Here is a 17,600-nt window from a genome sequence, read left to right as displayed (position 1 = left end):
AATTTTATTTATTTTGCCGGTATTACCATCGGCTGGCGTTGTAGGACTTTTCTGTCCCACAGTTTTAATTTGATTTGTTTTTCCATTTTTTAATGCACTGTCATTTTTGCCGGGATATGCTTCGGCGGGCTGTTCAGATTCAGTTTCCGAACAATAAATTATTTCCTCCTTTCCGTTATTAGTTGTCAATGATTTATTTTTTAAATTTATTACCGCGTTAATTTTCTTTAAAAATGTATTACCTATTAAAAGGTCTGATTCCAAATTATCGATTTCATAAAATATTTGTTTAACACCGAATAAATGGATTATGTGATAATATTTAATTATTGTAAACCCATTTATCGAATTTACGCGANTTAATTATTGTAAACCCATTTATCGTATTTACGCGTTTGTAAATATTAAGTTCATTTTTATTTTTATATATTCCTGCTTTTATGTAGCAACTTGTTGCTCCTGTATCAATTAGGATTTGTAAATCACGGTCAATAACTTTGTCATATCGCGGGATATATGGCAAGTCTACTTTTCCCCTAAAAAATGATCTCATTAATATTATTCACTCGTTGCGTTTTGTTAGGTGGGTGAGCACTTAACTGAGCACTGGCATTTGGCCTTTTCTCAGGTAAATAGCTCTGATTATGTGGTACGTAATTATTTCGATAATTACTTTGAATATTCCCTGGCTTTTGTTGCTGCCGATTTTGGATCTGAATGCTTCGATCAACATCCATTGGTGTTGGTCGAGCTTGATCATGTTGTGGGGTTATCCTTTGGATTTTATTTCTTTGTGGTTGACTTTGTGCAAACCGCAAATGATTGTAAAAGTTATTAAAATTATTATATTTGTTATTATTTACACTTGGAAAATTTTGTGTTTTTCCAAATTGTAGTGCGAAGGTTGCTCGCATATTGTTCGATTCCAATTCTTGTGCTTTTGCAAGAGCATTCGATAAATCACTTGGTGAGAGTGAAAATAAAATATTAGACAAATTACCGTTTAGTCCCGTTATAAATATACGTAAAGCATCACGCCTATTTTTCGCATTTAACTCTTTGGTCACTGCACTGTCTGATCCGTATGTCATAATTGTCTTATTTATGAGTAAGGTTAGTTTTTCGTTAACATTGTTATAATACTCAATAATGGTATTACTACCTTGGCGCAAAATGCTCATCTCTTGCTCAATAATATGAGCAGGCCTTTTGTCAGCATAAGCGAAATCTAGTCGCGCTAAAATGGCGTCAATATTTAAAACTGTCCCATGATTTGATAATAAATCGTTTGCGTCCTGGGTAATCCTGTTTCGTAAAATGGTTAATGCAGCGAAATACCTACGGCTGCCTCTCACATATAAGCTCATCGCATTATTAGCTGATTCTCTCCAGCTAACATATTTATTTTGCTTACCAGAAAATTCTGGTAATGACTTAATAACCTCCACTGATTCATCGCAGTTAATTTGGGAGTCGACCACTTCTGGTCTGTAACCAGTTATGGTTACTGATTTTGTTAATCCCTCAATTTGCCTACGCAATTCAGACACCTCTAGTCTGAGTGATGCATTCGTTGCCGCAATTAATCTTGCTACTAGAGCCTCATTATCATTATTCAAAGTCATATTTGAAAAGTTTTTTATTAATCTTTACAGATTCGTATATAAACACTTCACAAATTAACAACACCGTTTTTTATAAGGACACTTTTCAGTTTTATGATTTCCTTTACAATAATCACAATAGTACAAGTTTTTATATTTTGGACCACTTTGATTTTGTCCCATTTTAAAATTTACCACTTCTTTTTGCAACCCGAATCATTGCTACCGTTTCTGATTCTAATGTCTCTCTATTATAATAATCTGCTAATGTGGCTTTCTTATTCTTTCCTAAAATATAGAATAGAATAAATAATTCTTAAATTAATTTACTGCTTCAGCTCCTTGTTGCTGTCACTGCTGTTATCGATTTACTGGTCTTCTTTCCACCGTTGTTATACTCTGCTACTACTGGTGTTGTTGATTTTGATGTTGAGTCATTTATCTATTTCCACGGTCACTTTCNGAATAGAATAAATAATTCTTACATTAATTTACTGCTTCAGCTCTTTGTTGCTGTCACTGCTGTTATTGATTTACTGGTCTTCTTTCCACCATTGTTATACTCTGCTACTACTTGTGTTGTTGATTTTGATGTTGAGTTATTTATCTATTTCCACGGTCACTTTGTTGTTGATTTTTACCATCACAGTCTTTGTTTAAATTTTCCTTCTTTAATGAGGATATTTAAAGTTTTTAACTTTTTTCTCCTACAGTGTTAAGTTTTTTTTATTAATTANAAATTAATACTTTATATTTGATTATCGTTTAAGAATGTTCGTATTTAAAAATAATATTTTCATAGAAAAATGTATTACGCACGTATTTGACTGTTCTCATCTGAGTATCTATGTATATGCAAGTGGACATAGCCTGCTGAAAAAAATTATCAATTTATAGTAACCCACTTGTAGTTAGCCTTTTTTTGGAATTTCTATAAAATATATAACTTGCAGTTAGCTACATAAAGCTAACTTGAAACTAGTTGACAAGTGATGCAGACGCAATCCGGAGATTGTTTTCTTTAAACGCATTTCTATTTAAATATCCTGCACTTCACAAATAATTTTTAGAATTGAAGACAAATAAAAGGAGGATCGAAATTTCATATTATTACTTTGAAGTTATGTCTGACGGAGTTCGAATATGGGATCACCTACAGCAGAATATGTAAACATATATGAAATGTAATAAAATAAAGTAAATAAATAAATACAAAAGTATAAATACAAATAAATAAATATTTTGTTTTTCCTATTGATATTTTATGTCCAAAAGTAGTTAGTTACATCTAATTCTGACTATTTCGCGGCCATCGCCATACAAATATAGTTAGCTTTCCACAAAGGAAATGTACAAATAATAGTGGCCTTTAGTTCCTTTTGATATGCGCGTAATTGAATTGAATACTAACCAATATACACTACTTTCGTTGACGTTTATAGTAAGAACAATTACGTTTCTATTTGATTTTAATATTTTTTCCCCTCAGTGTACCCAGTACAGCGTAGCTCAACCAATTACATAAGTACCTCAGAAAAAGTAATTTATTTCTGCTTATGTAGCAACTAACTTCAGACGGATGTATAATAACTAGGGCCCGGATTTTTATGCACTAAAAAATCAGAAATATATACTAAAACTCAAAAATATGCCGACTTCACAAAAAGGAGAAGATTATCAGTTCATCGGAATAATTTTTTTGTATATATGTTACCTCATAACTTTGGACCACGTTAACCGATTTCTATAATTCTTTTTCTAAAGGAAAAGTATTACCAAACAGGAGGTCCCGTACTAATTTAGTTTAAATGCGATCATTGCATTATGAAGAAATTAACGATAATCTTAAATTTTGATATGAGAATTGAAGTCGGTTTTGTTTTTTGCTTGAAAATTATTTGTTTTAATTTGCTTTGTTCAGGGCTTTAATGACAGGCAAGATAAATATTTAGTTCTTAACAGTTTTCGAAGTAAAAGCTTTCCTATTTGGTCGGAAATGTACTTTGTATAAGGAGAACATTCTTACTACGTCAACACTGGTGATTGGAGCGTACTTGAAGCAAGCTAGTTTATTGGGATGATAGCTATTAAGTAGGGATCACACGATTTGTATATTTGTACAGATTTGTACATTTTGGCAGTCACATAGTGGTGTTGTTTAGAAATTCGAGTTCAGCTCAATAAGAGAATTTCCAGACAACACCACTCTGTAACTGCCAAAATGTACAAGTCGTGTGATACCTGCTTAGCAGCTGTCATTTGCGGCCATTTGGCTACTTAGCACCAATATTGTNCTAGTTTATTGGGATGATAGCTATTAAGTAGGGATCACACGATTTGTATACTTGTACAGATTTGTACATTTTGGCAGTCACATAGTGGTGTTGTTTAGAAATTCGAGTTCAGCTCAATAAGAGAATTTCCAGACAACACCACTCCGTAACTGCCAAAATGTACAAGTCGTGTGATACCTGCTTAGCAGCTGTCATTTGCGGCCATTTGGCTACTTAGCACCAGTATTGTCGTTTTAGCCCTTTGGTGGCTAGATTTAGCTACCACATCCTTTTTTTGGCCACATAAATTTAAAATTGCCCCTAGCCCTTTTTTAGCCCTTTGGAGAATTTATTCATCCTTGGCATGAAAAAGTTGTATATGCTTAATTTTATCTAATTTTTTCATTAATGTAAGAGATCAATTTTTAAACTAAGAAATACTGATATATATATACATACATACATGGCCCAAAACGCGGACTGTTACATTACATTTTGGCTCACACTGAGTTTTAAATACCGCCCATACCAGGGTGAGAAATAAAGTCAATTGACCTTATTTCCGTTGATCTTATTACCTGTCACCAGGCTTGCCACTGACGAAAAAAAATATTTACCATCGACTTGAGAAAAATCTACCAAATGTGGAAAATATCTACCAATAAATTTTGTATAGTTATTTTAATAAAAACTATAGTTTTGTTATTTTTTTATTTATTTTAATTAAGCTATAGTTTTCTATTTTCTAGTTATTTCAATAAGAATTAAAATTGTTTTTAAGGAACTTTTTATTTAACTAATTCTACGGTATTTGAGTCATATTATTGGCATATTCGCAGTTTCCTTCAACCAAAAGCGGAAGTGATAAAACTAAAGGCAACAACGAAACTTCATAATTTGAAAAACTTGAACTCGTTTTATTATAGACAAATACAGTGACTCAGAAAGCACTTGCTGATTTTTTTTATTATTCGCAATGTTTTTCAAGTAAACATTTTTTGCTGCTTTAACTAAATCCATAAAAATTAAGGATTCAAAAAAAAAATGTTCGTCCAAATTTCGAATTTTTTACACTGAATTTTTAGAACAATTTAAGGTACCGAGTTTGAAAGCAAATAACACTTCAGTATAGCTCACAATCTGCTTCCCGTTGATTTTTTTTTTTAATTTTTTGTCGCCAGTCTTTTGTGTTTTTGTATTTAACAATTTCTATTGATAAAATTGGCGTTGATTTAACTTTTTTTGCGAACAATCATAGTGCGTCATTACATACCTGTAAATTTTTTCTTTATATGTATTTTAATAATCATTTAAAATATTTAGGCAATCAAAAGCTCCTCGGGATAAAATTAGTTTTATCGATATCTCGATATACATTTATACGTTTGTAAGTATATAAAAAGTATGCAAAGAAATTTATAATATGAAGATAACTACGAAAAATAAATCGGGAACGAAAAGTTCAACAAAAACCTACCAAAATGGGAAAAAATTTACATTTTTACCAACCCAAATTTTTTCTACCCATTTTTACCAAAGTGGCAACCCTGCCGACACACAACGACTTTTTTTAGCCCTTTTTTAAAATACATTTTTACCATTAAAAATGATTTGCGTCAACACTGCTTAGCACACCAGATATTACCTTAAGTTCCTTAAACCCCTTATTTTTTTGTATAATGGTTTCCAATTTTTCCTTGATTTTTTGCTCAAGTTCACCGTGCACATTTTGAATAGTAGCAAAAGCAGTCTTCACAAGATGCACTTGTACAGCCAATGATTCAACAAATTCTAAAAATATTTTTGCCCATTCGATTTTAAATTGTCAACATCACAGAAGCGAGCTCTTACATCTTCGGCCACTCGGTTGGTGCATTGCGTGCCAAACAAGTTACGTGCTGTAACTTTGGTTAAAATACCTTCAGCACCTTTGCTGAATTTACCATATCGAGACCTAACCGCCAAAAAAACGTAAGCGACATATTTTTCAAAAATTTTCTTTGTGTCCAATATCAAGGCGCATGCCAGAAATCGGAGGAGAAGCTCGGCCAAACACTAACATATGTGTAAGCGCCAATCTATTATTATTTTCATTAATTTTAAATTGGTTGAAAAGACATTTGCAAAAGAAACATACTGACTTTGGAGTGCTTTAAGCGTTAGTTAATGCAGAGTCGGACAATCGACTTGCTGGTCGCACACAATTGAAACAACATTTGAAAGCACATTTACATGGCTGGCTGTAGCTGAGCGTACAGAGATGCCTGTTATTACTGGTTAGCTTTTTGGAGGTCCGGCTTCGAATAGAGACAACATGTCAAGATGATAATAAAAATTGTTTTTATGTCTTGAAAATATGGAAAAGCATCTGTGAAATTCAGAACGAAAGCGTATTCAAACCAAACGTACTGAGCATTGTACTACGATTATTTTTATTAGGAAAAATGGACAAGCAACAAAATCCAAGCGGAAGAAGTTATAGCTGCCTAACAGCGAGTGCTTAACAGCGTTTTAATCTATTAGTAAAAGTTTAAAAGGGGCGTATTACTTTTACAAAAAAAAAGTAATTTTGCTGCCTTTTCTCCCATGAGGCGATTTCGTAGAGGCTCGTATATAAGGCACGCTGCACGAAACAATTGCTCACTTGGAACGCTTGCTGGTGTTGCGCTTAAATAGGGCCAGATCTGTCAATTTGTCGTATTTTAGTCCAGCTTTCCTCCAAACGAGAGGATTTTCAACGAGATGAGCTCGTTTTTCTTTCCTTCAATTAAGCTTTTCCACATTTCTTAATGTCTCCAGATCCTACATCCAAGCCTTCGCTCTCGCTCGAAGAATCTAAAATTATTTCTAGGTTGCCTAAAAGACTTTCAGCAGTACTTGTTGAAGTAAACATCGTTATCCGCTCCGATCTGTGTATGCATGGAGTCCAAGACGTCGATAACGATGTTTAACCGCAGATTAGTGTTAACCAGACATTGAGTAACCGGCCCTTAACCGTTTAGCGCCTGAAGCTAAAAGCCGGTTATTCTTCGCGCCCTCGTTAGACAGAAATAGAGCCATTTCAATAATATTAGAGTGGACTCCCTGCTCATGTACACATTCGCATTCGCAAAACATTCGTAACATTTGTTGAGAATGCGAATGTCGAATGCGAATGTGCAAAATGATGCGAACCATTCACATAACGGATGCGAATGCAAGTATTCGCAACATCCCTGGTTACATATGTACTAGAGGCACGATTGAGAGAATACAGTCCATTCCGCTATCCTAACATTTGACAGTCTGTTCGACTACACTTGCAATTGTAGTTCCTGCAACATTTTTTCTTCCTCATTCTTGTCGTTTGATTCCCCATTGCACCATGACTCAAAAAGTTTAAACCTTGATCGCGATCTTCACATTTGTATAGGTTGATCGAGATTTCTCAATGAATCTGCAATACGCTTCCTTCTCTTCCTCTCAATGAGAGCGCGGATAGTGAACGGATAGTGAACGGATAGTGAAGAGAAGTATAGCCGCTAAAGGCTGATTCACATACAACTTTCTTCGCTTTGCTTGATAGTTCTTTGCTTTCACATATAAGATCGATGTAGGCATATGCATGAGTATGCTCACATAAAAAACGTTTGAAGCAAAGCAAAGCAAAACGAAGCAAAATATTGGGTAACTCTCAACTTTTGCCCCTTCGGCAATCAGCTGTCTACATGTATCTTTTCTCGTGGGCTTGCATTTGCATTTAATGAAAAAAATTGGGTTAATAGGAATTTTTATTGCTATTATTAATGCATATTATTATATTGTTATCTATTTTATCACAATTTTGAAGGTCAGCTTTACCGCTTTCGGAAAAAAATGCAAATTTTTACATAGGGTTGCCATCTGTCTGAAAATAACGTGAATAAAATATTTAAGTGGCGTAAAATTTTGCAACGCTTTTATCGAACGAAAGACATTTCAGTGCACTTTTATCGAGAGGTAATATTTTTAATAGGGTTGCCAATACATTACAGAGATTTTCGGCATTGGGACTTATCGATATAATAATCGATATTTTTATCTTGGTTATTATCGTCATTTTTATCGAATTCACCCTGTACCTCTAATAAAGTTCTTACTTCTAAAAATAAAACCAAGGTCCCTAATTTGACATCTAATTTTTTAAATTCGAAAGAACTGTATAGATCTGATCTCCTTCACAAAAAACAGCTTCACGTATTCGAACACCCATATTTTAATACATAAATTTGTATGTATTTCATTTACCTAACTCCCTTAATTTTAGTTGAATTTCACTCCTACATATTTATTAGAAATGGAGCCTTTTCAAACCAATTTATAGTAATACCCATAAATAAATAATGTTAATTAAAATTTTTAACAGGTGGCAACACTTTAAAAAAAAATAAACCTCTCTCATCTACAGGCCAAGCGCTTTAATATCACACCCCATTTTTTTAAATCGAACGAATGCAAACCTGATCACATTAAAAAAATGTCTTCGCGTGTTATAAGTAGAATCCAAACCCATAAAGAGAACATAAAACTTCACGTGCAGTTTGACATTCCTATGAGAAGTTTCCAAATACTCACGTTCAGGTGGCTTGATACTTAAGTATGTGAGCATAGCGGAACACGTATTTGGTGAAGGAGAGCGCCGTCGAGTAACATCATTCAGGTACGCTCGTTTGGGATGTTCTCTACATTTTAACCGACTTCCAAAAAAGGAGGAGGTTATCAGTTCGTCGGAATATTTTTTATTTTTTATGTATGTTACCGCATAACTTTGGACCACGTCAACCGATTTCGATAATTCTTTTTGCATCGGAAAGGTAGTGTCTCAGAGGTGGTCCCATACCAATCTGGTTAAGATCCGATCAGTGGATCATGGGATATATATATATATATATATATTTTTTTTTATATGAGAGTTGAAGTGGTTTTTTTTTTGCTAAAAATTATTTGTGGCTCATTTTTTTTTTGGTACCGCAAAAATGTGTTCCTATTATTCGATTAAATGTGAGAAGTGCAGTTTGGCTGGGAACTTTGCAGCCCTCTTATATGTACATATATCGGCGTTCCCAATGTAAAAGTCACATTTTGCATTTTTCGCGACTGCGTTTTTTGAGATTTTTTTTATGAAAAAAGGAGCCTTGACGTGCTTTCTCTCTCAAAATTTCAAATTTGTCAATTACATTGATGATGAAGATGCGAGTATCCAAGTAGTGTGTATGTAACTCAAACGCGAATTCGAAAATACTGAATTCATTTAGATAATAAATAAAAATTTATTTAAAAAAAACTACATAAATATTTTTAGATATTGCATACCTCTACGTACAAGTCTTTTAATATGTGCACCTATCCACAGGAATTGTTATTTTTGCAAAAATACTTATGTCCATATATCTACATATTTCCTTAAATGTATACGAAAGCAATATTAAATACAAGCTTATTTGCACAAAAACATACATACATATGTACATAAATATATTGCCAATCTTTAAAAGGATCAAAATCAATAATAGTTTTCCTGTCTGTTTGGTTCGATTGTAACTCTGGCATAGGGACTGCCAGACCCCACCTTCCTACGTAGCGTTACTCCTCCCCTGTTCGGGCGTAGGCACATAACTATTGCGTAAATACCAGCGGCACACAGCAGTATGAGAGCGAAAATAAAGAGCCCAGCTACCCAGTGTGGCCAATGGGCACAACTAAAGTCGGAATTCTCGACATTGATCATGCTTTCACCCCGTAATCGCGATGGATTGAAGCACCGGCCTTTCGTGTCCAATTTAATTTCTTTGATCCACACTAATTCGCAATCGCACACCAGCGGCATACCATTGAGATCGAGTTCTGCAAGTTTCGTGAAAAGTGGTGCCAAAGTAGCGTTAAGTGAGCCCACAGAAGTGCCACGAAAAATTAAAGTGCGTAGCTCTGGAAAACGGCTAGCTTCTGCACCGAAAGCATGTCCACTAAATTTATTCAAGCGACGACTGTTCTGGAAGCTAATCTTTTTTAACCCGGTCAGCGGATAAAATGCATTTTCTTCGACCGACTGTAGACGCGGCATATCTTCCACATACAGCTCACTTATCGTGGCAGACAGGTTGGCGGTGATGGCAGGTGAAAAAGTCTGAAACAAATTTTCACTGATATCAAGTTTTGCCAAAGTACTTGGCAGATTCGATGGAATTTTTTCGAGCTTGTTATGGCGCAGGTCTAATTCGACAAGTGGAGCTTTCTCGGGCAAGACCAGATCTGTCAAGCTGCATGCTTGCAGGCGTAACACCCTGATTTTAAAGTTCACACCGAAAGTACGATAAAAGTCTTGTTCTTGTATGGCCTCGGTCTGATTGAGATGTCGGTTCCACGACAGATTTAACGTCTCCAGCACAAGTAAAGACCGAAATAGTTGTAGTCCCAAAGTATGTAAGTTGTTGTGCGACAAATCAAGAACTTGTAAATGCACCAGCTCGTCAAAGGCGTTCAATTCAATTGACTGTATGCTATTCCAGCTTAAGTAGAGTTTGCGAAGGTTCGCGGCCTTGACAAACTTTTTGTTGCTGATAGTGCTGATGTTGTTGTGCATAGCATTTAGAATGCGCAGGCTGTCGCTGGCCAACGTCGGTACCAAATCCATTGCATTCCAAGACAAGTCCAGTAGGTTTACATAGAGCGGCAGCACCTCAGAGAAGTCGGCGTTCTTCAAATTCTTGTAGCTGCAATCGATGTTTATGGCGCGAATACCCCATGGAGGAGCATTATCGTTGCTGCACTCGCACGATTTTCGAGTGTTTTTGTGCTGTTCCGGATAGCAAAAGCGTTCTATTTCATTTTCATCGATCACTTCTGCTTTGGGGCACAGTAATAAGATTGATACCGATATCGTAAAACATACCTGCCGACAAATCATTGCTAGTATCTTGAAACGGGTAGCGATCTATGTTATGACTAATTTAGACTGGAGTAACCAAATGACAGCCACCAAATTTTTCGGTATTTCATTTTCCAGTATTTCCAGGTATCAAAAGATAAGATTAGTTTGTTTTGTTAAATATTTCTGAGTTTTATCAACTGCTTGAAAAAAAATATATGTATTGTAAAAAGTATGGTGGTGCAAGCTCTCCTTTCCAGTGCGATAAGATATGGTGTGCATTTTTTGTGTTCGCTTTCGTTGGCGATAGCTCTTTGAAAATAAATTTGATCTTATCGATAATGAATCGGTTTTATTAATCATAATGCAAAATAACTTTGTTGACTAGCACATGTGTATGTACTTATGTACATCGTACATACATACACATATTAATGTACATACATCCATATGTAACTTTCTAGGTAAATAGCATTGCTTCTATGTAGATCAAACAATTAAAAATAACGACCAATTTGTATTTATTAAAAAAGCAAAGGTAGTGAATTCTCAAAAACTTGAATAGTTGAACTGTTTCCCATTTCACTTATATAAATTCATGGCAAAAATTAGCTTCTCACTTATAATTGAGTATCAGGTGCACCCTATAGAACAAGGCCGATTTAAATCGGATCAGTATGCAACCGAAAGTGCCTCTGAAGAAACGCCAATGCTGGCTTACTTCTTCATAAATCTCTTGGTTTACTCTAAAAACGTAAAAATAATAATATAAAATATCTGTATGTACTCAGAAAAGGCGATGAAAATAAGTGTTTGGCGCTCAGATTAGTGTTTCTTCCACACTCTCCCCTAATTTTTGCTGTGCGTCTTGATGGTAAATGATTTTCATGAAAGGTTTTTTCGGTGCAAGCACAGGGCTGCCAACTTGGCTAAAACCGTGCCATTTTTGGCCCTATATTACACAAAACGGCACTTAATTTTTCCATTTGGCACAAAGTGTCAAAATGGCACTTTTCAAGAATAGTAATATTTGAATGAATTTTTGTGAAATCCTTTGCGTGTACTTCTTTTACTCAGCTAAAATTTTCTAATTTCTAACGATTATACAACTGGTTTATCTTATTTTGGCATTGCACTTTTATTTTAGAAATGTGCTTCATATTTTATTGTTAAATTGGCACTTTTATTTTTCTATTTGGCACTTTTTTATCCCCAATATGGCACCTCATAGCTAAAGATAGTTGGCTGCCCTGTGCAAGCATACATTCTTAATTATATGATTTTCTAATAGACAAGTTGAAATAGCAACAAAAATGGTAACAGCTTACAAGGGAAGACATATTCAATGTCCCATAGAAAGCATAACCGTAAACATTTTGAATGGTATATGGGTATTTCCATACGTCGCATACGTGACAGTCGTACGTATCAATGTGATACAAACAAGGAATACAATTTGTTTTCTTTAACTTTTTTGGGCCATTGTATAGCACATAATTATCTCTATATTTAACCGAATAATGAAAACAATCGAACTGCTTGGTCCTGAAATATAAGCATTTAAAGAGAGTGTCGTTACGTGACAAAAAATGGAAGTAGATTTTTTCTTTTCTTACAAAACCGCAAAACTCTGCGAATTGTGGATGGGTATTTTCATGAAACTTATTTTAATATGATTTGGAGCAATTCTAGTTGTTTTTAGAGTTTTTTGAATTAATGCAACTTGTTTCAATTTTCTTTTACAACCCCAAGTGTGAAACGTCACGTGACGTAGCGTCCAGTGTTGCCACAAATATTTTTAATTTTTTACCAAACCTCTAAAAAAAAAATTTACCAAACTCAGAAAAAAATTACCAAATTTGTATGAGCATAATATTCTAAACAAATTGGAAATTATTTTTCGACGTATGTAGATAATACACCACGTCTGGGATTGTGGCCAGCTTAGATCTATTTATATTTTTCGACCGAAAAATGAGTTCTTCCCATTCTTTTATGACAAACTCATAAAAATGCATGATGTCGCTGCCGCGTTCAAAAAATTCATATCACCATCGACTGAGCGTTTAGATAACGAAGACGAACAATTTACAGCTGTGGTTGTCCTTTTCAATGTGTTCCGACTATAACAATTCACAAATATTTTTAATGGCCGGTTGTTCAATGTATTTAACCGGAGCTTCTACCTCCGATTTGTACTAATCAGACATTGAACAATCGGCCCTAAAACATAAAAGAAAAAAATCGCTCATAGATTTATAAACATTTAAAAGGTGTTTAATAGTTCATTTCTACTGCAGTTTATGCCTATTGGAAAAAAGCAGTTTAAAACTCGAAGGAGGTAGTTGCTCATATTAGGTACAAGCAAATGAAAGGAAAGTAACAAAAACGAATAAATAAACATTGCAGATCACCTCTTGTTGTAAATATCTAAACTCTTAACTGTAGTTAAGCGTTTGGTGGAAATGGGCTGTAACATACAGTCTTTTACATAATTTATTTTACATAACTTAAAACCAAAACATGAAACCAGCAAATGTATCGTTAAACGGTAGATAAAATTTACGTTTACTATTTTATAAGTGGGTCACATTCGTACATAATCGCAAACTTTTAATTAGTCCCGTGAAATTATTTTCTTTCACCATTGGTTCCGGCAGGTAAAAATGATCCAAAATCCAGATTTGTGGGACTGTAGGGGCTGTGATCGAGCTGCCATATATACTAAAAGTTCTGAGTTGTCGAGGCAAATTGTTACATTAAAGAGCCCTTTAAATTTTTGGCTATCTTAAGGTGTAGATACATACATATGTAAGTACATAAGCAAATTTGTTTGTTTTGTGCAATTGTCAGAAGGTTCAAAGTTATTAATTTTTATATGTAATAAGTTAGTATTAAAAACTTAAAAGAAAAGACTTACGTTAAAAAAATTACCAAATTGAGAAAAAAATTACCAAATTACCAAACTCCTCCTAAAAAGAAAAAATTACCAGTTTTGCTAAAAAATTACCAAAGCGGCAATGCTGGTAGCGTCACGTGACAATTTCCATCGTTATATTTTTGTTAATATTGCTTTTAAATGAATTTTGCGTTAAAACATGTATTTTATGTAGAATATACTTTATATTTTGACTTCAGCGCCAATTCAGGGTGAATTTGTTGGAAATCTATGACTTATTATGTTTCAACTACATGCGCCAAATTCGAACCAAATCGGACCATAAATACGGTTTTTCGAAATATCTCAACCTTGGCGCCACCTAGGAAGACCATTTTACGCAAACATGATTCTACTTACATAGCCAGTATATATTTTAAAAAGCAGACAAATCGGCCCGTAAATACGTTAGATATAAGATTTTTATTTTTTTTTTGTCGTGGTGGACCTTCCGATGGAAACACCCATATATCAACGGTGGGTGAGTTTATTCCTTTTTATCAAGAAAATATGCCAATTCAGTTTTTATAACGATTTTTTTTTATATTGCACCCAAAGTGCATTACAATTGTGTATTAATAACATTTTATTATTTAAAGTTTTAAATTATAATTTGTTTCTTAATTTCGTTTTTATTAATGCTAAATCAAAAAATTTGCGCTCAGTTGCTGAGAAGCTGTGATAAAGAATAAAAATATTATGAACTAAATCACACAATTCTCCAAAGGCCGCTTACGCTTCCGTCAGATCCTTGCTGTCTATCGAGTGTAATGCAAGCTACATTCCTGCAGCCATCGTTGCCAGAATTTGTTAGCGAACCCTCGAGTTTTGTGCCACTGTTGTCGTAAATTAAGGTTTTCGTTGAAAACTGGTTTATAACCATCGGTGGATCCTAAGAGCAGGTGGTTCGGAATCAGCGCATCGTCATCGGCGTTGTCGAGAGATACGAACGTGAGTGGTCGAGAATTGACTATAATTTCAACTTCACATAAGGCACCTTTTAGCGTTTCATCAGTGAATTTGAAGGAAGGGCAGATAGCATTCAGAACGGATTTAACCGAACGGACCAATCTCTCCCAGGCTCCACCCATATGTGGGGCCCCTGGTGGGTTGAATCGCCAAACGACATCTTCGCAACTCGTCCTACATTTTTCGAAGCTATTAGAGTCTACACCAGTGTTGCCATTTTAACCGTTTTCCGGCTAGATTTAGCCGGTTGCGATAGCAAATAGCCGGAGAAATTTCGATTTAGCCGGCAGCCGATTTGCAGAAAAAAATTAGCCGATTTTGCTATTTGCCCTATTTTCTTAAATTTCAAATATGTATATATGTTTCCATTTTTGACTAAGCGACCCAAAATCTGTTAGAAATGGCTACTAGCCTAATCGTGGAGAAAATTTTCATGTCAGGCAGGATTTTATGAAATTGGGCCGATTTCGCTTATTTTTATTTTAAACGAAGAAGGGATTTTCTTCATAAAATGTTTGCTATAAATGTCTTAATTTTAAGTGTGATGTTTTATTCGCAAACTTAGAAAATAAGAAATTTTTTCACTGTTAAGACACTTAAGATGCGTTTGTGTTTGGATATAGTGCCAACAAACAGAATAAATATTACATGTAGATATTGTCTTCCCAGATAGCGCATATTCAATTCTGCCTAAATTACAAAACATCATTTTTGCCCACTTCCAAAGGTTTAAGGTGAAGGAAAAATTGATATTTTCAAGCACTATATACCATATGTATTTTTTTAAACAAACTCTTTTGCTGAGAACTTATTTAAATTCCAAAAACCAATGCCAACTTTAATTAAGGAACCAACACTGAAGTGAGTCAAAATGAAAATAAAAGAGCACAAATTTCTATGTAAAGCAAAACTCTCTGGGAATCCTACGAGACATCTGCCGGTCATATGACCGGTCATCTAAATGGGAGATCTGTAGTATTTTGGTATCATATTTACATCAGAATTGAAGGGATTTCTGAAAAATCTGACCAGTTCTTTTGTGTAACTGTGATTTTGCCACCCTTGTCAACATATGGCCTCGGTTGATGTTAAGGTCGTTGTTTTACTGCCTTAAAATTGAAGGGAAATTTTGACAGCGTTTTTTATGTGTATTGGTTTCTATTTGAGTGTATTGAGAATCGGTCAGTCTGAAAAGGCCTTGTAGGGAAGATAATAGGTTTGTTCGTCGAAAATCCAGCGAGAATTATCACTCAAAATATCAGATAGTAAGAAAAAATGCTCCCAAATTCTCTCTCATGTAGAGCAACTCGCAATTTTCTGTACGAACGCAAATTTGCAAGTTTTTCTGCCAGCTAGTGTCCACGGTTGCATTTCAAACAAAAGAAATTTGTATAAATTTTTAAATTTTTTCAGAGGGGCAAAAACAGGATCTACGTGTATATGTCTTGTCAGTCCGACTTTCTTCAATATACGTTTCTATTTCTTTGTCGGGTTTACTATATCGACTCTGGTTGAGATTGCATTCCGATTAAGAATACAGTTTTTCTTTTGCCGAGTACCTTTCAAATCATTGGAATCAACTAAATTAATTAAGTAAACAAGTACTAACTTACATTTTTCATTTTAAATCGCTCCAGTTTGTACATTTTTGAATTTAACGAACTTGTTTATTCAAATTATCGTCGACAAAAAATCCAACCATGCGCCACAATCATATGTTTTTCCTAATTGCAAATTCTTGCTGGCAAAATTTTTTCCGGCTCGAATTTGTAACTTCTCTCCAAGAAATAGTCTTTTTACTCGTGATTTATTTAAATAAAACATGTGAAATTTAATTGAAACATTTTAGCCGGTTTTATTTGCCAATTTAGCCGGTTCGTCCAAAAAGTTCTGGCAACACTGGTCTACACGTAGAGCCTTTTCTGCTGCCTTAAAGTTTGTACCGTTGTCTGTGTTGATCTCGCGTGGTTTGCCGCGCCTTGCCACAAAATTTTGTATGCACATAATACATGAGCTGACGTCCAAGCTATATGCGACCTCAAGGTGCACTGCACGAACAGTCAGACAGGTGAAGATTACGCCCCACCTTTTTTCTCGGCGTCTTCCAACTGAGACATACATCGGTCCAAAGAGGTCTATACCAATATAGGTAAAGACTTTCAGCTCTTCCCCGTGCTTTGAGTATGCCTTCGTCACTTAAATAGACATTAAGAGATATTAATTTGCTGTTGTTTTCAAGGTTCTTACCGTATCTAAGGGTAAGAATTTCTTTGGCGGTGACTCTGCTGTGCTTCTTTAATAAGGATGCTCTTGGCCTTCTGAATACTTTCGTTAGAAACGCCGGAAGGTATTTGATCATTTTTGATGGTCGATTTTAGCTTCTCTACAAACATAATTACCATCGCCATCACCAGATATAATCGACGCCAGGTTGAGAAATTCTGAGGGTTGAGTAGAGGTTGCGTACCCTCGCCCTTGGTTACATGCAGGGTGTGAGGCCGTAGTTCAGTGTGCTCCACTGGTCCAAGGTCCTCACATTTTGGCCACTCCGTTTGGTCGAAAGATAAGAATGCCGGTCCGTGCAGCCAGAATTTGGAACTTTCTTGCCTACTGAATTTAGTTGCCAAGTCAGCAGGGTTTACTTTTGAGGGAACCCAACGCCAATCAGTAGGGTTGGTCGCCTCGAGCACTTCACCAATGCGATGCATTACATAGTGCTTAAAGTTTCTGGGGTCCATATGAAGCCACTTCAGCACAGTTTTTGAGTCTGATCACCAGAACCGAGCATGGATTGGCACTCGTAGCGCGGTCATCACGGTGTTTGACAATCTTACGCCGATTACACCAGCCTGTAACTCAAGCGTCGGTATCGACACGGGTTTCAGTGGGGCCACTTTCGATTTTGCGGCCACGATGATGGTATTGACTTCGTT

General features: G+C 35.2%; 1 protein-coding gene across 1 annotated transcript; it reads right to left on the bottom strand.

Annotated features, from left to right (window-relative positions):
- Positions 1–9,141: 9,141 nt before the first annotated feature.
- On the bottom strand, positions 9,142–11,012 carry LOC108368139 (slit homolog 1 protein). The gene has a single exon (XM_017622919.1). The coding sequence runs from the start codon at positions 10,797–10,799 to the stop codon at positions 9,399–9,401; it is 1,401 nt and encodes a 466-aa protein (XP_017478408.1). The 5' UTR covers positions 10,800–11,012; the 3' UTR covers positions 9,142–9,398.
- Between the last annotated feature and the right edge of the window lie 6,588 nt (positions 11,013–17,600).

The sequence above is a fragment of the Rhagoletis zephyria genome, unplaced genomic scaffold, assembly GCF_001687245.7.
Source record: "Rhagoletis zephyria isolate East Lansing unplaced genomic scaffold, Rhagoletis_zephyria_1.1 Rzeph_scaffold_02971, whole genome shotgun sequence".
NCBI classification, from domain to species: domain Eukaryota; kingdom Metazoa; phylum Arthropoda; class Insecta; order Diptera; family Tephritidae; genus Rhagoletis; species Rhagoletis zephyria.
This window is presented reverse-complemented; position numbering and strand designations above follow the sequence as displayed.